Source organism: Cyprinodon tularosa, unplaced genomic scaffold, assembly GCF_016077235.1.
Source record: "Cyprinodon tularosa strain WSP-4 unplaced genomic scaffold, ASM1607723v1 ctg147, whole genome shotgun sequence".
NCBI classification, from domain to species: Eukaryota; Metazoa; Chordata; class Actinopteri; order Cyprinodontiformes; family Cyprinodontidae; genus Cyprinodon; species Cyprinodon tularosa.
Window position 1 is genome coordinate 873,964 of NW_024038298.1, and position 22,901 is coordinate 896,864.

General features: G+C 38.9%; 1 protein-coding gene across 2 annotated transcripts in view; it reads left to right on the top strand.

The window, feature by feature from the left end:
• Window positions 1–22,901, top strand: part of ssbp4 (single stranded DNA binding protein 4) — a 134,012-nt gene that overhangs the window by 107,284 nt on the left and 3,827 nt on the right. For both annotated transcript variants that reach the window (XM_038279047.1, XM_038279046.1), the window contains exons 6-16: window positions 14,296–14,379; window positions 16,239–16,365; window positions 16,740–16,807; window positions 17,700–17,764; window positions 19,514–19,559; window positions 19,651–19,686; window positions 19,794–19,848; window positions 21,022–21,092; window positions 21,181–21,259; window positions 21,468–21,496; window positions 21,603–21,704. In XM_038279047.1, coding sequence (XP_038134975.1) covers window positions 14,296–14,379; window positions 16,239–16,365; window positions 16,740–16,807; window positions 17,700–17,764; window positions 19,514–19,559; window positions 19,651–19,686; window positions 19,794–19,848; window positions 21,022–21,092; window positions 21,181–21,259; window positions 21,468–21,496; window positions 21,603–21,704 — 762 coding nt within the window. The remainder of the gene's footprint in view (window positions 1–14,295; window positions 14,380–16,238; window positions 16,366–16,739; window positions 16,808–17,699; window positions 17,765–19,513; window positions 19,560–19,650; window positions 19,687–19,793; window positions 19,849–21,021; window positions 21,093–21,180; window positions 21,260–21,467; window positions 21,497–21,602; window positions 21,705–22,901) is intronic.

Here is a 22,901-nt window from a genome sequence, read left to right on the forward strand (position 1 = left end):
CCATCCACCCATCCATTCACCCATCCATCCATCCATTTATCCACCCATCCATCCACCCATCCATTCATCCATCCATTCATCCATCCATTCATCCACCCATCCATCTATTCATCCATCCATCCATCCATCAATCGATCCATCTATCCACCCCTCCATCCATTCATCCACCCATCCATTCATCCACCCACCCATCATCCATCCATCCATCCACCCATCCATTCATCCACCCATCCATTCATCCATCCACCCATCAATCCATTCATCCACCCATCCATCCATCCATCTATTCATCCATCAATCCATCCATTCATCCACCCATGCATTCATCCATCCATCCATCAATCCATTCATCCATCATCCATCCATCCATCCATTCTCCGCCATCCATCCATCATCCATCCATCCATCAATCCATCATCCATCCATTCATCCACCCATCCATTCATCCATCCATCCATCCATTCATCCATCCATCATCCATCCATTCATCCACCCATCCATCCATCCATTCATCTATCAATCCATCCATCCATCAATCCATCCATCCATCATCCATTCATCCATTCATCCATCCATCCATTCATCTATCAATCCATCCATCATCCATCCATCCATCCATCCAGCAGCAAGAAACTTGGGTATTTATTGCATAAACATTGGTAAATTATTTCTTATTGATCTGGAAATGTAACTTGGAAAAATACAAAATCCAGCATTTCATTTTCTTCATCCACCCACCCATCCATCCATCATCCATCCATCCACCCATCCATTCATCCATCCATCCACCCATCCATTCATCCATCCACCCATCTATCCATTCATCCATCCATCCATCAATCCATTCATCCATCCATCCATCAATCCATCCATTCATCCACCCATCCATTCATCCACCCACCCATCCATCATCCATCCATCCATCCACCCATCCATTCACCCATCCATCCATCCATTTATCCACCCATCCATCCACCCATCCATTCATCCATCCATTCATCCATCCATCCATTCATCCACCCATCCATCTATTCATCCATCCATCCATCCATCCATCCATCCATCAATCGATCCATTTATCCACCCATCCATCCATTCATCCACCCATCCATCCATTCATCCACCCACCCATCATCCATCCATCCATCCACCCATCCATTCATCCATCCATTCATCCATCCACCAATCAATCCATTCATCCACCCATGCATTCATCCATCCATCCATCAATCCATTCATCCATCATCCATCCATCCATCCATTCTCCGCCATCCATCCATCATCCATCCATCCATCAATCCATCATCCATCCATTCATCCACCCATCCATCCATTCATCCATCCATCCATCCATTCATCCATCCATCATCCATCCATTCATCCACCCATCCATCCATCCATTCATCTATCAATCCATCCATCCATCATCCATCCATCAATCCATCCATCCATCATCCATCCATCCATCCATTCATCCATCCATCCATTCATCTATCAATCCATCCATCATCCATCCATCCATCCATCCATCCATCCATTCATCCATCCATCCATCATCCATCCATTCATCCGCCCATCCATCCATCCATTCATCTATCAATCCATCCATCCATCATCCATCCATCAATCCATCCATCATCCATCCATCCATCCATTCATCCATCCATCCATTCATCTATCAATCCATCCATCATCCATCCATCCATCCATCCATCCATTCATCTATCAATCCATCCATCATCCATCCATCCATCCATCCAGCAGCAAGAAACTTGGGTATTTATTGCATAAACCTTGGTAAATTATTTCTTATTGATCTGGAAATGTAACTTGGAAAAATACAAAATCCAGCATTTCATTTTCTTCAATTCTTTTTAACTTGACAACGTCACAGCAATGGCCAATGTTCATCCCAATTCCCACAACTCTGCAGATCTCTGCACATGTCGAGCGACAATAAGTGGTTCTCTGCTGTTCGCTGACTCTTGAACAAGTTTGAACTCATCTTTGGAATTGAAATGTACTAAATACATTTTCAGAAAGCAAACTTCAATACACTGCAGCCTGTTATTGGATATCAAAGAATAAGCAGTTATTACAGCTTATGTCAGGTATGTAGGGCTGAAGCTAAAACGACTCAGCTTAAGGAAAGGGACACAGGGCAAATAATAGAAAAAATATGTACAGGCTATTATATAAAGCCGACATGTATACCCTACACAGTTGTATAAAAGTCTATTCCTGCTGCATCAAAAACACAAAACTTATTCTGTGCTTTCTAGATATGGACTGCTGTGTAAAAGTCCTGATTTATCTCTTATTTCATTAACTCAGATTGTGGGTATTTGCGTAAACCTCTGTAGTTTAAGACACTAATAAACAAAGTGTCTCTGTGAGGGCACGGCATTTTGGTTCTTCTTAATGCAGTTTATGTTAACATGTGGTTTTTGTTGTAGATGCTTAGGTCAGATATGTGAGTCCCATTTTGCGTATTTTAAGCACCTGTGCTGTCATGCACAAAAATATGCTAAAGAGCTGCTAAAATAAAAAAAATAAAATAAATGAAAATTAAGTCTGAAGAATTATTGCTCATGATCACTCTAAGTATATGTAAGGAAAGTTGTGTTTCTTGGTAGAAAAAGTTAAAGAAATTAGGAGAGCTTTTGCGTGGAAATTTATAATCCAATTAAAGTTGTAAAACTCTTTGCTTGAACTGATGCCACAGTTTCTGTGTGCAATATCATAATAACTTATCAAAACAATATTTTCTATGAAGCTTGTAAGAACCTGATAAGGAAGAGTTTTCTTTCTGCATAACTAAAGATATTTAAATACAAGTACTTAAACATTACCCTGGAAATGTTATAAACTGCTATAAAAAGCCCAACATTGGATTAACTTTGATTTAATCTTGAAGAAAAAGAAAAAGAAGAAGGACCCCTAGTATTAAACATCAGTTTAGGACAGCAAGATCTTTCAGGGGTGTGTCTGACATATAAAGAGTGTCATTAAATGTTTTGATTCAATCTCAGTATTTAGTTAAAGACAAGGTTGCATCCTTGCTGGAAACTTTAATTACAGTAGGATATCTCCTGAACTTGAAGTTTCAGTAAGGTAAAATATAAGTGGTTAAATGCTTTCATTTCTTGACTAAAGGTTCAACCGGCTCTCTGAGACTGAAATTAAATAAATTTTTTCTACCTTAACTGAAAGGGCTTGGGGAGAAAGTTTTAAAAAGGACAAATGCTCAAGGATCCAAAAGTGTTGCTGGCATGTCTCGTGACTACTGCCTGAAACAAAATCCAAGAGAAGAGAGGCCTGCTTTAGTCTATCATCTTTGCTTATCCTTGAAAAGACAGGAACAAAAAACATAGCTAATGATTCTCTGAATGGGGATATCCTAGAAATACAATTATTTCTGGTCCTTCAGATGTTTTCTTTATTGTTTTTTATTGCTTAAATGCATACTATGCAACATTTTTCAGTTAATTAATGTGTTCCATAACGTTTTGGATGATTAAATGAGTCATTTCGGGTCGAACAAAGGTTTTCTCGACCGCCCTGGTGGTCTGTAGGGGAAATACCGTACTTGCAATTGCAGGAGCCCTCAGCCCGCACCCACAGGCTCAGAAGTCTCATGCATCGCGAGAGTCGGTCTTGCTTTACGGCGAGAACTGCTACACGCCCCCAGTGAAAGGCATGCTCGTTGCTAGCGCAGTGGCGATATTTGTGCAGTTATCATGGAGGAACCAGCGAGAAAAGAGCGAAAGCCCATGTCGGAGCAGTTTTCAAACTCGAAAATTGGAACAAAATAGTCACTTACCGGAGTAGACATGGTGATTCGTTGCGTTCGCCTGTCTGCTAAGCTCAAAACAACCGCGCCTGGCTTGACGGAGAAACCAGGAGAACAGCTGAGTATATTTACGACAGTGCACTTTTACTTTCGCCCTCTGGGGGGAGCCTCACTGGAAAATCAACACCGGTTGCATAGTATACCTTTAAGGGCCCAGTAACAATCACTAGCCTCTGTCTCCTACTGATTCCAAGTTGGGTAATCAGTTTGGCAACAGGTGTATGAATAACTTTGGGCTTAACAGGATTCATTTAAAAAAAATATTTGTTTGAGTTTGAAGAACCAATAACACTGTTATTGCTTATTTTCATTTGGGCATTCATGGGTGCCGTGAATGCTGCCTCACTTCCTGTTCTGTTTTATTGTAGATTTAAAAATATGGTGCTAAATGTGGAAAAAAGAAGCCTATTTAGAAAACATCAACTGCTGCATATATATTTGGTAGGAGGGCTATTTATGATTCAGATCTTTTTGTAAAGCTCATGTTAACATTAAGAAAGTAAACTGAATGAAAAAAGAGTTGCTCAAAGTGCACTTTGTCAAACCTAATTTAGTTTTTATTTGTATTAAACAGTTGTCTGACAATTGCAGACAGAACGTTGTATTACTTCAACCTCCTTGTTGGCATTGTCAGAAGGTCAACACTGACTCAGCTTTATTTATAGAGGCCTTTAAACAACCATAGCTGCCACAAAGTGCTGCACATACTAATGAGATAGAATGATATAAAAACAACGAAATAGTTTCAAAGACTAAAGCAAGTAAAATAAATAAATTAAATAAAAACAAATACCAACCCCCCACAAAAAAAGAATTTAAACAAAGTACTAAAACAGACAGATTTTCATACTGTGTTGAAAGCCAAAGAATAAAAATTTTGGATTTAAGACGAAAATAAACAGTGAGGAGGATGGTCTAAAGAGGAGGGGGAACTAATTTCACTATTTTAGAGCAGCAACTGAAAAAACTCCTCTTTCAGCCTCCGTCTGGACCTCGGTACCTCCAGAATCAGCAGGTCAGCTGACCTGAGGCTCCACATAGAAGCCTAGGAATGGAGAAGCTCGGAGGTAGACTTAAAAAAAGATAAAATAGTCTTAAAATGGACTGTAAAACGCACAGGTGGCCATGGGGGGAGCCCAGGAGGGAGTTTTTCCTCTCCACTGTCGCTGTATGCACACTTGGTTTGTGGGAGTACTGTAGAGTCAACGAGTCGATGCAATCACCTGGTTTTCCTTAAAAAACTTTGAACCAATCTGATTATTATGTGGTTGAATTGTTTCTGTAAAGTGCCTTGAGATGGCATGTGTTGTGAATTGGTGCTACTGTATATACATTAACTTAATTGAATAGAATTAATTCACTACATACAGTAGTCTATTAGGATCTTCTAATTGTCAGAAAACTGATTTATTTAGTAATTGCGGTCGGATGGCCACCAATTTGAGCCACTTTCTTATTATGATCAAGAGCAACAATTATCATTTTCACATACAGAGTTATAACCAGTTCTGTTTGCGCAAACTTTAAATCTTCTGCAGTGCAGAAAGAACGTCTCCCAAACAGAACACTATTTCTATAGCAGTGTTACAAACTCTATGTGCCAAATGTAATGCATCCCTGAGTCACTGTCACTGTTTTGGTACTCTAAAATAAACTGGCATCGTTTGGCAAAGTAGAAGACCAAAGTATAAATCCAGCCATCAACTTTTAGAAAAACATCTGATTTAAAAAAAAATATGAAAATGTTTGATCATTATCACAATACTACTGAATTTACTCTCATCTCAGTTATAGTTACTTTTCAGAGTTGTTGAAAAGAAACAATATTTACCCAGTGTTCTTAGTTAAAATTGTGATTGGGTTAAAATGTGTCAAATTAAATTAAAAGAGCTAATTATAGGATGCTTAAACTTCCTTAATGTTACCGGTTAATGCACATTTGGAAGAAATCTCGGCTCCTGAATACAGAATGGAGTTTGTGACAGTAGTTGTCTGCAGGTGCAAGCAGGCTCTCCTGGAAGGGCACTGTGAAAATAGGAACAAGGGGGAAACATGCAGAGACTCTGTTACTTTCTAGCCATCATTAAAAATGCTGTGTTTGAAATAAGGGCATTAATATTATTTCTAATTCAAGGCGGTAAATGTTTTTTTAGATGATCTGGTGTCTTATTAGATTTGAATTGGATTAAGACTTAATATGTTCATTTGGTAAGCATTACAGCCACAGAAATATCAAAGTAATATAATAGATAATAAGCTGGCAGAAACCAGATTGCTACACCATGATACAAATAGCTTAAATAACAAATTGTTTAACTTACAATTACCTTAACATTTTGGAAATGTCATCCAGTTTATGCAGCAGCTGTAACTTAAACAGAGTTTTTTATATTTATACATTTATTTAATTTTTTGTCTGTGTAAACTAATCTTAAGAGTTAATTCTTTGCAAAGGGTGAAAAAAGCACGGCATGAATCATTTTACTTCTATATCACGCACTTGGAGATAAATGGAAACTTACAAATGCAAACAATGCACGGCCGTGTGCATGGGGTCTTATTTTTATTACCACCAAACCTGTTTGCACTGGCCGAATGCAGTTTTTATACGCCACCATTGCCAGATTGATTTGATAATGAAAGCAAACACAACCTTCAAGAGTCCAAAGACCCATCTGCATATAAACCGCTTGTTGTGTCAAGTAGTTAAAAAAATAAAAATAAATTAATAAAGCAGAATAAGCGTGTATTTTTTGGTTATTTCAGCTGAATCTATAAGATAAACAACTTCAGTGTGAATGCTGCTTAACACCTCTGTAGAGTTGTGCTTATATAAATGATTTGGATGTAGGCTTACATGTTTAAATGTCTGTCACCATTGCATGTCTCTCCTTGGGGATAATGCTCCCTCCTCTTACACCGGTGGGATGGTGTATTCCTGTCTGAGGTATATACCATGAGCAAGCAGGAGACCTAAAGCTACCACTGCTGCTCTCTCTGGAATGCAAGCAAGGAATGACAATGAGAGTGCATTCTGTGTGTGTGTGTGTGTGTTGGTGTGTATGGGGGGGGGTGTTAGTGTGTGCGGTGCTGTTCCTCCTGGCTTTGTTTGTTGTGTTCAGTGATGCAGGCTGCTTTGTGTTCTCTGTCTGCATATATGTGTGTGAGTTTTTGTGTGTGAGAGAGCAATAGTTTGAGGATGGCTGCACACTGCCCTCTAGTGTTCGTTGCCTGAAAAAGAAAGAGAGAGAAACTCATGTTCTTCCAGCCCCCTACCCCCCTCCCCCTCTGTTAGTGGTCCATCAGGGGCAGCGGTGTGGGTCTTCCTTAAGCCGAAATGAGTGGTGGGGAGGCGAGGGTGGCGTGTGTTGATGGGTTTGTGGTGCCGTGCCAAGCTGTTATCTCCTTAGCCGGGTAGAAAATGATTTTATTAATTGCTTCATTTAACGCTCCCCCTGCCCCCTCCCCAACCCCTCTGTTACTCAAACACACAAATAACATCACACCAAGACTGGCATGCGTATATGCACACACACACGAGCACGCACGGGAACACCTAGTTTTAAAAGGGGTCCCGCATACACCTCTGTGATGGCTGAAATATTCTCTTTGCGCGTCTCTGTGGGGACCTGTGGAGGGAAAAGTGCAGCTGTAAAGGCCATATGTTGGGCCATTCAGATGTAATAGCAGGAAAAGGTGGGGGAGGGGGGGTCAGGCAACGGAGCTGTGCTCTAATATAGAATATTACAGAACAGGAAATCAGATCCTTGCATGTTCGGATTTGTCCTTCTAAGAAAAAAAGTGTAAAATTAAAGTTAGTGGGCCAGAGAAATGATGAGAAATCATTCAAAAGAATTGGAAAATTGGTTGGGTTTTTTTTTTTGCTTTTATTCAAAACATGTTCTAGAAGCACACAAAGAAAAGAAAGTTGCAAACTGTGCATTTGGGTCGATAACATCACAGGTGGCACGAGAATTAAGTTAATCAGCCTGGATTTGTAAAGATTAAGGAGGATAGGTGACTGGTGAAATTATACGTTTTGAAGTATTTCAGTTAGTAGGCAGTCCACCTTTTTTCAATGGATATAGTCATGATGTTGAAGCTAATAATCACAGTGACGAATACTTTAAACTGTAGTTGTTGTTTTCGTTCCTTGTTTTTGGAGCTAACAGTGTCTGAAATAAAGAATGATTTATTTCTACACTTCAAGAGATCTCGTCAATATCTTATTTGTAATTTCCGTGCATATCTATTGGCGATAAAATAAGAGAAGAATGTTATCTTCTTGTATCAACTTGAGCTTAATGGAACAGCGTCTGTCTTTCTGACTGCTGTATTCACTGTATTCCTCTTCTTAACGCGTTTTAGTGTCACCAAATTATGTTGAAATTCACTCAGCCAAAGACTTATACCATCCAAAAAATACACCACATGAACGGCAACTTGATAAAATAAGATGTTAATTAGGAAAAATAAAAAAAAAACAGGAAAAACATAAATGTATGTACAAAAACTTCAGCTTAGCTACCTCATGTCCCATGTGATGTCATCAGAGGAGCGTTCGCCATCGCACTTGTTTTTTAAATTTGATTTTATCTAGATTGAAGACTTACGTTTTTAAAAAAAACTGCTCTGTAAGGGATGAAGTATTTTTTGGTTTGTAATTTAAGGAAAGACTTGAAGATAAATCCAGATAAATTAGGATTAGGCCAATTTTATTTCCAGCATTGGAGTGAGGTGTCCTTTGCTTATGTTTACTGTCAGGGATGAGTAAAGCCGCTGCAACGCCCGACTAAGTGACTAAAACTCAGCTGTGCATGAGCTGCTATTCGCAGAGGACAACCAGACGGCTGCAGCTGGGTCAGTGCAGTCTACGGACCCCCGTGGGGGCGCCTTGTTAGACACACACACACACACACAGAGGCATGCTTGGCAACAACAATAACCTCTGAGGTCAGTGGGAGCCAGCGCTGCATTAGCCTCACTGTGAACCTGCTGAGAGACAGAGCGAGCCAGTACAGCTGGTGTTAACCACCCAGAACACACACACATGATCACAGAGAGCAGCAGAAGACACACTGGCTCTGATACAAATGTCAGAACTGTGCCAACACATCCAGAACACGTCATATGTACAACTAAGTAAACATTTCCAGAGCGTAGAATAAATAATTGACAAGCTGCACATTGTGGGACTTGTTAAGAAGTGGCTTTAGTGACGACTTGACTGCCTCTCAGATAAGCCTTCTCACAGCGAGGAGATAAACAGAATTAATGCATAATGAAAAGTGTTTTTCCAAGGATTGGAAGCACGTCTCTCAGCCGCCGAGTATCCGATCTTAACACAGGTGGCGCTTTAGGACTAGCAAGGTGAGGTGTTGCTTGTTTGATGCTGTCAGTCAGTGAAGCGGTGATATTTTCCCACTGTAGCTTCACCCACAGGTCTCCAGCTCTCTGTTACCCCAGCCATGCGCACAGGGGGCCTTTGGGAGGGAGGCGGCAAGAGGAGGGTGACTACAGCCACCCAGAGTTATGCAGCTATATCTGTGATGCTCTCATTCTAAATGGAGAAAAAAAGATTTAAATTTGTTATGAAATTTATTACATAAAATTACAGATAGTTAATTCCAAAAATAGATCGGCAAGTGTACCTATTGTTTTTGTTTGGAAGATGGATTCAGCGGCTTTGAAAATTTGCCAAAAAGTAATAGTTTGCAATCCATCCATCCATCCCTCCATTTATCCATCCATCCCTTTATTTATCCATCCATCCCTCCATTTATCTATACATCCATCAATTTATCCATCCCTCCATCTATCCATCAATCCATCCATTTATCCATCCATCTATTCATTTATCCATCCATCCATCCATCCCTCTGTTTATCTATACATCCATCAATTTATCCATCCATCCATCCATCCATCCATCCCTCTGTTTATCTATACATCCATCAATTTATCCATCCATCCATCCATCCCTCTGTTTATCTATACATCCATCAATTTATCCATCCATTTATCCATCCATCCATCCATCCATCCATCCAACGAGCCAGCATTTAAAGCCTAACCAATATGGAAATATCTTGCCACAAATTAACTCAACGTTTTAAATATTGACTACAGTAGGAGTGCAAGAAAATGTTGTACTGGAGTCATCTAATATTTCATTCTGCCTTTTGATAAACTTGCTGTATAAAGCATACTAGGCACTGAGGAGAAAAAGATCCTGATGTTCCTTTACTGAGAAAACTTTACTTTTTGCTGTTACACTAGTGCACAAACATCCACTGCTTATGTTACCTTAAAGCAGAGGAGAAGGTTCACACTGATCCATGCATCTCCTTTGCTTGTTTTTTTTTTTTTGTTAACTATTTGTTAGCTATAAAAAGGTCCAGTCAGTTTCTAAATACAAAGAGGAAGCTTATTTTTGGGGTGGGAGATTGTGTTGCCAGTGCAATTTTGCATAATTATTTATAATCATACAGGCCTGTTTGGATCAAATGTGTCTCAAAGTGAAATTGTCAGAAATAACACTCTGTTATATTATGCAGCCACATTACTGTAAGTAAAGACTTGATTCCTCGTGAATTGATCTGACCTCACACCACCTATTAATGATTCCCATAGATTCACAATCACTGGGGTCCTTTGCAAATATCAGTGACGAATTTTATTATGCACAATCTCTGTTGAGCTAATAGGTTAGATGTGATGGTTGTCTGGTAATTACAAGCTACATATCTGAACAGGACATGCAGTGATGATGGGGGCTGAAATTGTTTTGTTATCTTTATTTTAACTCTTCATTTGTCTCCAGTTGCTTTATATATTACATCAATATACTAGAAATGTATTAATACAATTACTTGGTCTTTTATGGCATAGAGGTCTAGCGACTTTTAAGGGTTTAGTTTATAATCCTTAGGGTTTTTGTTAGATGTGTTTGCTTGTCTGCTTCATCAGTTTCTTTCTTTCTTTTTTTTTTTTTATTTGCTTGAATTTAGTTGGTCTTACATTGCATTCTCAAATCACATTCATTTGAGGACCAGAATGTTCACATTTTGTACAAAGAAGACAGGTGGTTTGAAAGGGGTGTAAAGGAAGCCATTTATGTTAAGAGAGGAAAAGCAACCTTAAAGGAATAGTACACCCAAAACATGATTAGCCTTCATTTTCTACTCACCCCCATGCTGAACAACACTCTGGAGTACTTTTTTGATATCTCAAATACATCTGGAGATCTGGGAGGCTTCTTGCTGTCTGCTGACATTCAAATAATGGAGGTCTATTGTGCCCGAGACAGAAAGGTCCATAAAAGTCCACAAAAACGTGTCAATATTCCTCCATACTGCTCGTCCAATGTATTCCAATTGTCCTGATTGGGTAGCATCCAGAATTTACTCGAAACGAAGTCATTTAGAATGTTTTTAGAGCCTAAACAGTAGTGTATAGGATTTCCTGAAAGCGCGCACATGCGCGTTCACGAGCCTACGGAAGCCGGCAGACCAAACCAGCGCATTCAGCTCGGCAAAGAACTCCTGCTCTTCCTCAACACTGAAGTCCTCAGACATTTTTCTTTCGTTGTTTCTTTCTTTGCACAGGTAAACAGCACATTTCTTCTTCTACGCTTGCATTATCAGCAGAGCAGACGCTGAATGCGCACTTTCATCTGGTTTGGTCTGCCGGCTTCCGTAGCGTCCTGAACGCGCTGGCGCGCGCTTTCAGGAAATACTATACACTACTGTTTATGCTCTAAAAACATTCTAAATGACTTCGTTTCGAGTAAATTCTGGATGCTACCCACTCAGGACACTTGGAATACATTGGACTAGCAGTATGGAGGAATATTGACACGTTTTTGTGGACTTTTATGGACCTTTCTGTCTCGGGCGCCATAGACCTCCATTATGTGAATGTCAGCAGACAGCAAGAAGCCTCCCAGATCTCCAGATGCATTTGAGATATCAAAAATGTACTCCAGAGTGTTGTTCAGCATGGGGGTGAGTAGAAAATGAAGGCTTATCATGTTTTGTGTGTACTATTCCTTTAAACAGAGGGGGTGGACTCGGGTTTCAGCTCTCAAAAACTTACAACACAGCGATAGGGTTGATTCTTTCCCGCTATCATCTCAACCCCCGCCCCCATGCAGGACACTGGAAAAACAATTTAAAAATAAGTAAAAATGTCTTAATTAAGTGTATTTATTCTTAATTTGAGTAGGTAAATGAGATAGTTTGCTAATGGAATGAGTGCTTTCACCCTTAATATAAGATAATTAGATAATATGCACTTGAAATAAGACAATGCAATTGTGTTTTCTTATTTTAAGTGTAAATTGTCTTGTTCCATTGGCAAATGTCTTTTTTACCTCCTCAATTCAAGAACAAATGCACTCATTTTAAGAAAAAATTACTTTTGAATTGATCATTTTTACAATTTTGAATTGAAAAACCTTCCTGGATGAGAAGCGAAACATTTTCAAACTTGAAAACCAAGTCCAGTGAATTGTTTTTTTTTTTTTACTTTTTTGGAAGGACTACTATCACAATGGTGTTTGGTTTCTGATTGTAACCTTTGCTTAGGGTTCAAATGTCTATCTGTCCTTTTAATTTAACTCGTTGGGATCTGGGGTTGATTCTTGAGCTTTTTGACTGTCCTAATAATGCTTTTTTAATTTTTTTTGTATCTATTTAAACACTGCAGAACAGGGAGGTTTTGATTTAAGTACCTTTAAAGTTGGAGTATGTTAGAAATGCTCTACCTTCTGATTGCAACTCCATTCTGACTACCTTACACTTAAAGTTATGTCAATGATCAGATAACTTACCTGTAACATATGCCGGACGTATGGCATACGCTGGCATATGTTGGGAAATTTCTCAACGTATTTGTCGTATGTCGACGTGTACAAGCGTGTTTCAGCACTGCAAAAACGATATAGAAATAAGTAAAAATTTCTTAAATTAAGTGTATTCACCCTTAATTTGAGTAGGTAAATGAGATGGTTTGACAATGGAATGAGTAATTTTACACTTAAAATAAGATAATTGGATAAAATGCACTTGAAATAAGAAAATGCAATTGTGTTTTCTTATTTTAAGTGTAAATTGTCTTGTTCCATGGGCAAAATTTCTCTTTTACCTCCTCAATCCAAGAACAAATGCACTTATTTTAAGATAAAAATAACATATCTAGATTTAGATTTTTTGCAGTGAGCGTACTTCAGCATGCTCATAACTTATACAAAAGGTACCCATAACCTATCCAAGGTATGCCAGAGTTTTTGCCAGATTTTTTGTACATCAGGCATAAGCTGGTCTAAATCGTCAAGGTGTGACAGAGGCTTCACGTATGTGAGCCAAACCAGAATTGCCATGTCTTTAAGTTCTTTAAGTTTTTATAGGGGACTGGTAAGGAACTTAAAATCGGTTCATATTACTATTCTATAAGTTTTTGGACAGTTTTGTTTCATTGCAATTGGCTTGTTTTCCAGCTGACATAACCTGAAAAAAAAAACAAAAAAACTAGCCTTTGTTGTTTGCAGATTTCATTTCTGTTGGTATCTTTGTGTAAATGACATCTCTAGTGTTGAATGGCTGTGGCCCTGCAAACATGTAGCTTTATTGCATTTCAAAAGCCTCTAAATAGCAATAAAGGGAAGTCTCAGCTCACTTCCACTGTATAGAATTTCACAGAAATATCTAACTTGTTTCTAGCCATGCATTTCAATGCTCTTCTCCCTCAGAAAAAAAATCCATATTTTTTTCAAAACTATCTAACATTAATAGTGCCTTGCTTAAATATTCAGAGCTCTTGATCAGTTTCACATTTGTTTGATTTACAACCACTAACTTTAATGTATTTAGTGAGATTTATGAGAATATTTATGAAATATAGATGTATATATTTATACATCTATATAGAAATAATAAGAAAAAAAAATTCAAATAAAGGTTTGCAAAAAGTTGCTGTGTTTCCTGCATTTGTGTTGATCCCACTTTACTATGACCCCCCCAAAAAAGTGCAACTACTTTCTTGTAAATAGAGTCAGTTTGTAGAGTTTTTAGCATTTATTCAGCTGTTTTGTATATTCTTCTGTGCAGAGTTGATGGGAAGATGAATGAGTTATTCAAAATGCATGCATGTTTTGCATGATTGGCCGAGTCAAATTCTAAGAGGAAAATGTTTGCAGGTCTAATCCCAGTAAACGTGGTTTTGTAGACTGTGGATTCTGGGAAGCTTGAATTTAATGATCAACACTTGTACAGTTATGTCTAGTGAATGGTTCGTCTACCAAAAGTGTATTAGCATCCATGCTTGTAATGTTACAAACATGAAAAGGTTTTAGTCACACCAATGCTTTTGCATGACGATGCCTCCATAAGCTTGAAAACTACCAACAGTTTAATTAATGGTGCATTTGTCATCTTCTCCAGGGTCCTCCAGGATCTCAGCCTTCCCCTCACACACAGCCCCCACCACACAACCCCAGCAATCCTATGATGGGACCCCATGGACAGGTAAGACAACTTCCTTTCACTTTCCTCCCATTTGTGTCTGCAAACACACTCATTCTCTCTCGTATCATAACACTGATGTACAGTAGCTCCTGGGTCCCCTCGGTGTGTGATCAGCCAGGGACAGTCAGCATCCAGGATGGTTTACTGGATGAATAATTCAGCTGTGTTGGCCCGGCTGTAGGGAGCGGAGGTGCATCTGAAGGGCCTCGTCTCTCCCTCAGCCCAGCACTCTGCATCCCATAGTCCATCAATAGAGCATTAATATTGCAGCAAGGCCTGACACTGTGCGGCTCTCTGTGTGCAAACCCGCCACAATGTGGGAGGGAGAAGGTTGGAAACGGGAAGTGGTGGAGGAAAGAGTAAGAAAACAGTAGTAAGTCAGTCCTTCGCCTCCAGCAAAATGAGGGTAATTACATAAGCTGGCCTCTGCTTGCCCCAAACGCACAGACTGACAAAGGAAAAGAGTTCCCCCTTATCTGCATGTTATGATTGTTAACACATCTGTCTTCCAGCCCAAATTCAAATCTGCATGTTTCCCCATCTCTGATGATGTTTACAACGACTTCTTCTCATTTGACACTTAAAGATGGCTGCCCTGGATTTGGGTATTTGTAATGGCAGCAGTGTACTCATAGGTGATACTGCCAACCGTCTGTCTGCAATGTTTTACATTATTCACTAGTTCAGTAGCGCTTGCTCTCTATGCATGTCCCAGCCAGCCTGTTCTTGTCCCGATCTGCTAAAACGTCCAGGTTTGCTTATAAAGTCCCTCAGACTAAACATCCAGAATCACCTCAGCTCTTCTCTCTGGTTAACAGGAGATAGTTATCAACCTTTCAGTACCTTTTGCTACACTTTTAAAATTAATGAGTGTTATCTTTGCCTGTATTTCTAAAATCATTTTTTTTTTTTAGCTGTGCATCATCTTGTTTTCTGTTGCACCTACCTGCCTTTATGTGGTTGTTTGCTCTGTCTGATCTGTCTGCCTCTATACTGATGGCTTTCACCACCTTAGATCTTACTTTCCGAGATGCAGCGACGGGCTACAGCTCATAATTATCCAGCCCAATAGCTCTCCCTGCTGACCACTACAGAAAACAACTTCCATTAGCTTACAGGGACAGGCTTCTCAATGTTTCCAAACCCTAAAGACACCCATTCAGATATAATGAGCACCAATTTTTATCCATATTAAATACAAAAATTCAGCAGATTTGCTGGGGAAAAGTACAATTGTAGCAATGAGGCCAATTTAAAATAATTATTCATTTTAAGGGTGTTTTTAATTAAAAAATATCTCGCCAGGAGATTTGTTAAAAAAAGCCAAACATTTAGTCTTAGGTAAGAAGCCAAAGAGGTATGAGTCCATCTTTAAATAGCAAGACTGGAATGAGAATGAACTGCAGCTGGTCTTGGTTGTGACATCATTAAGTAGTAATCTGTGGCTGAATTTTAAGGATGGAGCTGATAATGACCACAGCACGCTCAGACATGTTATTGTTTGTATGGTTTTTCCATTATAAGCTGTGATTTCTGTCACGTATCTTCAGCTTTACTGATTATATCTTCTAGAACTATTACAAAATAAAGAAAGTGTGATATTTCATTTTGAGATAAGCTAAAGTACATACATTTTTCCAGTCTAATAGTCAAAAATCACATTAATATTGAATTTAAGGTGGAGCTTCTGTCAATAATCCTCATCTTCTGGTGTTGAATTTTATATCCCAGACTCAATGTTGGCTAAACATCTCTAAGGAAATTGAAAACATTTCCATCATGAAACATAAATGTGTTTATTTGTGGATTTTTCTAAAATAAAAACGTCTTTTTTTTTTGCCCCCCTGTCCATCTTTTAGCCATTCATGTCTCCACGGTACCCAGGTGGGCCTAGACCCTCCCTCCGAATGCCAAACCAGCCCCCTGGGAGCATCCCGGGTTCCCAGCCCCTCCTTCCAAACAGTCTGGACCCCACTAGACCTCAAGGTACTGACTCAAGGAATGCTGTTACAGCGCCCCCTGCAGTTTATGGTGCTCCTCCTGAGGAAGCCTCAGATCATTTAAAATAATGTTGAACAGGATTTTTTGAGGATGCCACCAAATCGAACTGCAGTGATATTTTTATGGGGAAAAAAAAGAAATCTGGCATTTTTATTTCCATTTAATACAAACATTTCATTTAAAGATTGGATTTTCTGATTTTCTCAGCTGAAACAATGCAAGCAGATAATTACTTCAAGGCTTTTATATGTCTATTCCACTCACGCAATAGAAGTAGTATGCGCTTTTTATATTTAGGGCAGCATCTTCATCATCTAAATATCTGCCCCAATTCTATCTTCCTCTGTGTAACACAACAGGACATCCAAACATGGGAGGTCCAATGAGAATGAACCCCCCGCGAGGAATGGGAGGCATGGGCCCACAGGTAATTGAAAACACGCAGAATGGACATTATTGTGGTTTAGGACCAACACAGGGGTTGCCAAACAAGTAACAACATTGGAAAATAAGCTCCAATAAAGCCCGTTCTCAGTCCAGCTGCTCCGCTGTATCATTTTTGTGCTGTTTACTGAGTGCTTCCATAAAAACAATGATCATTTTAAGGGTACATTTGGCTTGACCAGCCTTATAAGTTTGCCTTTAAATATCAGAAGCGCTCCGGTGACTCACTCGGCTCTGACCAGAGGTCACACTCTGCAAACACCAGTTAAACATGATTGATGAAGCTGGTTAATTCAGATGCATGAGCCAAAACCAAAGCCAAAGATTATTCGTGCCTGTTAGGACTTTGATTTCACTAAATGTGTCGTATTGTAATACTTCCAGATGCTCAAAGAACAGGTTCCTTTTGAATTCGCCTTATCAGACGGGCACTTAACTCTGCATCCTGCCATCTAACGTTTTAAAACAGTATCTCAGACAAAGACACTCACACTGTGCCCTTCAGCCCCTCTCTGTGCCACCCTGGTTCTCTGGCTTTGGCAGCGAGCACGGCAGCAGCTGGTGTGGCATCTGCTCGACAAGTGTAATCGTCTGCTGAACAAAACTCTTCCTTTGGTGGAGCAGATCTGTTGCCTCACACTAACACACACAGACACATATGCATACCCAAGTATAAATATGTATTGGCAGCCAAATCTCCCCACTGGGCAGCAATGATAACCCTCATGCAAATACAGAGACGCTGAAACACACACAGGACATTATTAGCCCCTCGTTAAGAGGAGACATGATCCTCACTGACCTTCATCAGGATTCAGAAACTTTAAATTAAAGCTGGTATTAGACTCTGTACTGACTGTGGTTTGTTTATGCAGAACTACGGCGGAGGGATGAGGCCTCCTCCCAACTCCATGGGGCCGGGGATGCCAGGGATGAACATGTTAGTAGGCGAAAGAAAACACTTGTTATTGTTTTCCTTTATTCCACAGTTTCATGAATATCTTGTCAAATTGTTGATTTGCTGTTTAATTTTCTATGTAATTGTATATCAGCATTAAATAAAAACTTGATTCATCTCAACAGTAATCTGCCTTTTCAGAGTTAGGTTCAAAATTATTTATTTCCCAGACAGATTTAGATTTTAATTGTTTTCATTCAACCAGCAAGTTTGCTTCTGGTTGGAAATTAGACTATATAACATTTTGAAAAGGAACATTATTATTTATTTTTATTGTTTTTATTTCTACAAATTCTTTTTTTAGAGTTATTGTTGTTTATGTGTTTATATTATTTTATATTTTGAGGCAAAAACTCTTTATAACCTTTTCAATTAACCACTAAAATATCTCTATAGGCTGTACCGTAATTACAATCCTTTATTTAGTTACAAACTATTCCATGGTTCCATTTTGTGCTTCATCTTGCTTGATTAATCTCTAAGTCTCTTAGGTTGAAAGTCCTCCTCGCCATTACCCTAATTGTTTGCTCCTTAACTGATTCTTTAACAGGTTGCAGTAGGGACTCTTGGCTGGGCCGCTCCAAACCGTTAACATTTCTTGTTGTCGGAGGAAACATGTTAGCAGAACAAATAACAACCTAGCTTTCTATCAATTATTATTTTAAGTCTTTTTTTTTTATTCACAGGGCTATAACCCCAAACAAACTTCCACTATATTACAACTTAAAAAGATACTATATTAAGGTTTTCCCAACAAACAGGCTAACAATCTCAGAAAAAAATCCCCTGCGCCTTTGGATGGGGATTTTAACTACAGAGTATTAGGGCCAGGCTACAGATTTTTTTATTTTTATTTTATTCCAGGATAAAGTCGTAAAAAAAAAATACAAGAACAACGTCTCAGCGAGAATAAAGTCATAAGATTATGACAATAAAGTCGTAAAATTATGAGAGTGAAGTCCTAATATTATGAGAATAAAGTTGTACTTTATGACATATCTTACAAGAAGCAGGTTCATCCCTAAAATGAGGAATGTCGAGCATCATGTGAAGCTATTCTTTTGCATTGGTTTAAGGAGAGCATATATTAATATCGTCATTTGACCTAACAACTTGACCTAACAATTGTTCCGTATTACAATATACTGCATTTCTTTTTTCTTAGTAAAGATTAGGGACCATTCAGGATTTAAATTAAAGTAAAATCAATCATATTCAGTAAAATAAATGTAAGATCTGAGTTTAAATCATAGATTGTAGGAGTAGTCGAAAATAACCTTGGACCTAGAATCTTGATATTTGTTTTATACATCTTTAGTTGTTTAAAATATTGTAAAAAGTTGATTCTTAGTTAAAGTTTCCCCCAAAACATTTTCACTGTTACTGATCAGATCGCTGTAAAAATGTGAGCTGTTAAAACAAACATTATTTCAAACTGAATGGGTCCCAGTGGTTCCAGTACAGCAAAATTAACATTTTCTGAGTCATCCTGTATGACTCTATAGAAAACATTTATCTCCAGAGGAAAAGAGACATTTCTTCTTCTTGGATCAAAAATGATTCGATCTGATGCATGTTATTCTTTACATTCTGTTATTATCTGCAATTAATTAAACTGTTTATACCTTTTTTTACCTATTGCTGAACATCAAACCATTCAACAGTGTAAATCTAGTTTCTTCATTACAATATTAATCCTATTCTATAATTTTACCTCTATGGTATTCTCAGGGGTCCTGGTGGAAGAGGTCCATGGTCCAACCCCAACAATAATTCAGTGAGTCACTTTTCTTTCTCCCATGACTTGTTCTCTATACAAGAATTGAGCATCAATCTTTTCTCTCTCCTCGTGTCTGTTTCCTCCACAGATAGCTTATTCATCCTCATCTCCAGGAAACTATGTGGTGAGTGTCCCATTGAGGGCTGATGTGCGACCACAGGCCATAATTTACCTGTTACATTGCGGAGCCTGACGAGCACTCAGGACTCATTCTTCCTCTAATCACTTTAGGGCCCTCCTGGGGGAGGTGGACCACCAGGAACTCCTATCATGCCCAGTCCTGGAGGTGAGTAGCTATTTTATCCAAACATGATCCATCTCAACTTGTTTTCCGACGCTGCCTCAGGTTAAAATTTTTTATAAGAAAAAAAAAAAAACATTTTGTGACTAAAAACTTAACTGTACGATGTGTTGTAGAATTTTCTTGATTTTGCACTTTCTTTAAAAACTGTATTTCCTGCATTTTTTGCTGTTTTATATTAGTTTATAGTGTTTAAAGAAGCAAATCCCATCTTTAGCCCATCAAAAGAAGTGTTTCTGGGGAGGACTGGCTTCGAAAAAACACTGATACCCTGTAGCTGTTCTGTTGCCCTGTGGAAAGCTTCTCTTTATGTCCTGCATTCATTATTATATACAACGACACCAGGAGGGAAAACATATTTCCTCTGCCGCCGCAGAAACCTCCCTCAGTGAGGCATACCTCATATGTGCCCCCCCCCCCCCCTCCTACAGTCATGACAATGTGCCACTCATGCCCAGGATTACTCTACCATATAAAATTTTTTTGTCCTTTTTGCAGTTTTGTGTGTAATTTTCCTGTTCTTTTCGGCTATATTCTATCTGCAATGTCAGAACAAGGTCACCTTATCCCTTTGAATTTTTTTAGCATACACACCGAGTGGCACAGCATGCACTGAGGATAGTTTTATCCTGATGTTATTTCCTCAAAACAGGAAGAACGAGCTACAGTTCTGTTTCCCTTCTTTAAAATTCTCCTAAACATCACTTTAAATCTTTCTGCTGTATTCCTTGGTCCTTATGATGAGAGCAGTGCACTTGTGCTCTGAGATGGTTGCAAGTACCCGGTTTGATCCCCACAGCCTCCACTCTGGGTCCCTGAGCAAGACCTTTAACCCCACACTGCTCCCCGGGCGCCACACAATGGCAGCCCACTGCTCCCCAAGGGGATGGGTTAAATGCAGAGAGTGAAGTCCCCCATTGTGAGACATCAAAGAGATTTACATTATGATGCTTTCTAGTGTTTTCTAACAAATGTGAGGTTTTTACATAAGATGGGCTGAGAATAAATTTCCCAGACATGCGTTCCATGTGTATCAGGTGGCTTCTTAAGGCATAGATTGTACAGAGAGCTGTATGTTGGCTTAATACAGAAATATCTTAGAGCAAAGCAGCATTAATATATACTGCAATCATATAATCACCTGCTTTCTTCTTACAGATTCCACAAATTCAAGCGAAAACATCTATACGATGATGAACCCTATTGGCCCAGGTGGAAACAGACCGAATGTGAGGCTCTGCATTTTCATTAATATGTGACTTCTCTTGTATACCAGTTACTTAGGCGTGTGAAAAAAACAAGAATGTTTTTCTTTAGTTCCCAATGGGACCAGGTCCAGATGGACCCATGGGTGGAATGGGAGCTATGGAGCAGCATCATATGAACGGGTCACTAGGTGAGGCGCATCAGATACCTCCTGAATCCATTCCTGATGAAGCATGGTTCTTTCTCTGCTCAGACGCTTTTAGATGTAGTATGTTGCCCTCTTATGGTAGATTGAAGAAGTGTTTTAAACAGCGCTTATTTTTTAATATCGATCTTATTGACCTTGTGGATGTGACGTATCCTTTAAATGTTCTTATTTCCTCCATATCCAATCACAGGCTCCGGTGACATGGATGGGTTGCCAAAGGTAAGACTTTTTCACTTGCTACGCAGCTCCTGGTTTCTGTTCCCCACTGATATCATTAATCATTGGTTGCTGTTTTTGTTTTTTGTTTCTTCCTCGTGGGTTGCAGAATTCGCCTAACAATATGGCGGGCATGAACAATCCTCCCGGCACTCCGCGGGATGATGGCGAGATGGCAGGCAACTTTTTAAACCCATTCCAAAGTGAAAGTGTGAGTAGCAAGAGACACAGCATACATCACCCCATGTTTTAATGCCTCACTTCTTCTGTCTCATCTACTTCCTGGTAAAACAAGCTACATCTACCTTAGTGCTCAGCATGCATACTGTTCATTATGAGCTGGGATTATCTTCTCTTGCTTCGTCTAACTGTCCGGTTTTCATTTTACTGTTTGTCCACTAATGTTCTATATTAAACATCTAAGGCCTTTACAGTACAGTTGGATTTAAACTGAAATAAAACACAAATAGACTCTATTTGGTGACTATGGAAGGCAGTCAGGGGCAACTGATTATATGGGGAAATCATACCCTTAAAAAAAAACGTAGTATATTTAAAGTAAATTCTATTAGTATAAGTTTATAAAGTATACAGAACAATGTACTTTTAGTGTAATTGAAGTATTACTAAAGTAATACTTCTTCGAACTAAATGGGTCATTTTTAAGTTTACTAAAGTATACTTTAGTAAACAATAAAGTAAACAATAGTATACTCAAGTACACTTGACTGTACTAATGTTAAGTATATGAAATATAGTTTAGAATAAGTAAACTCTAAGTACACTGCCTGATTTTAAGTATGAAATTAGTGCACTTTTAGTATACTTGAATAAACTACTTTTTGCTCTGGATAGCGAGGCAACACTTCATAAAATTAGATTTTATGAGGACCATCAGAGTAAAATTGCAATAAAAAAAGGTCTTCACAAAATCCCAATTAAAGTTTAAGGATATAGCATAAAAACTGTGAAGAAGTTCAAGGGGATGAAAACTTTTGCAAACCGAGTAACCACAATCTTTTTTTCTTATATGGGCAGTTTTCCGGTAACCTGGCAGTAGCCAGATTGATATGTGTAGGACTGAGTTGAGTTCTATGCTATCAATCAGGAATGGCTGCCGTTCAGTGTGTCTGTGAAAAGGAATACTTCGAGCTGATTGGAGGTCTTGCCCGCCTTCCATAATACGCATTCAGCCAATTGTATTAGCGAATCGTGACGTTTCGTAAGCTGATAAATCAAACATTTTCCTAATCCTGTCAGAAGAAAAGTCCAGACATCTTTCCCATCTACAAATGCACAAAGTGCTTCTCTTTGCTCCTTTTTAAATGAGAAATTGTCACTATTTTAGCTAAAACCGAGGCAATTGCGGAATTGACTAGTGAGACCTCCAGCGTAGCTATGTCCTACA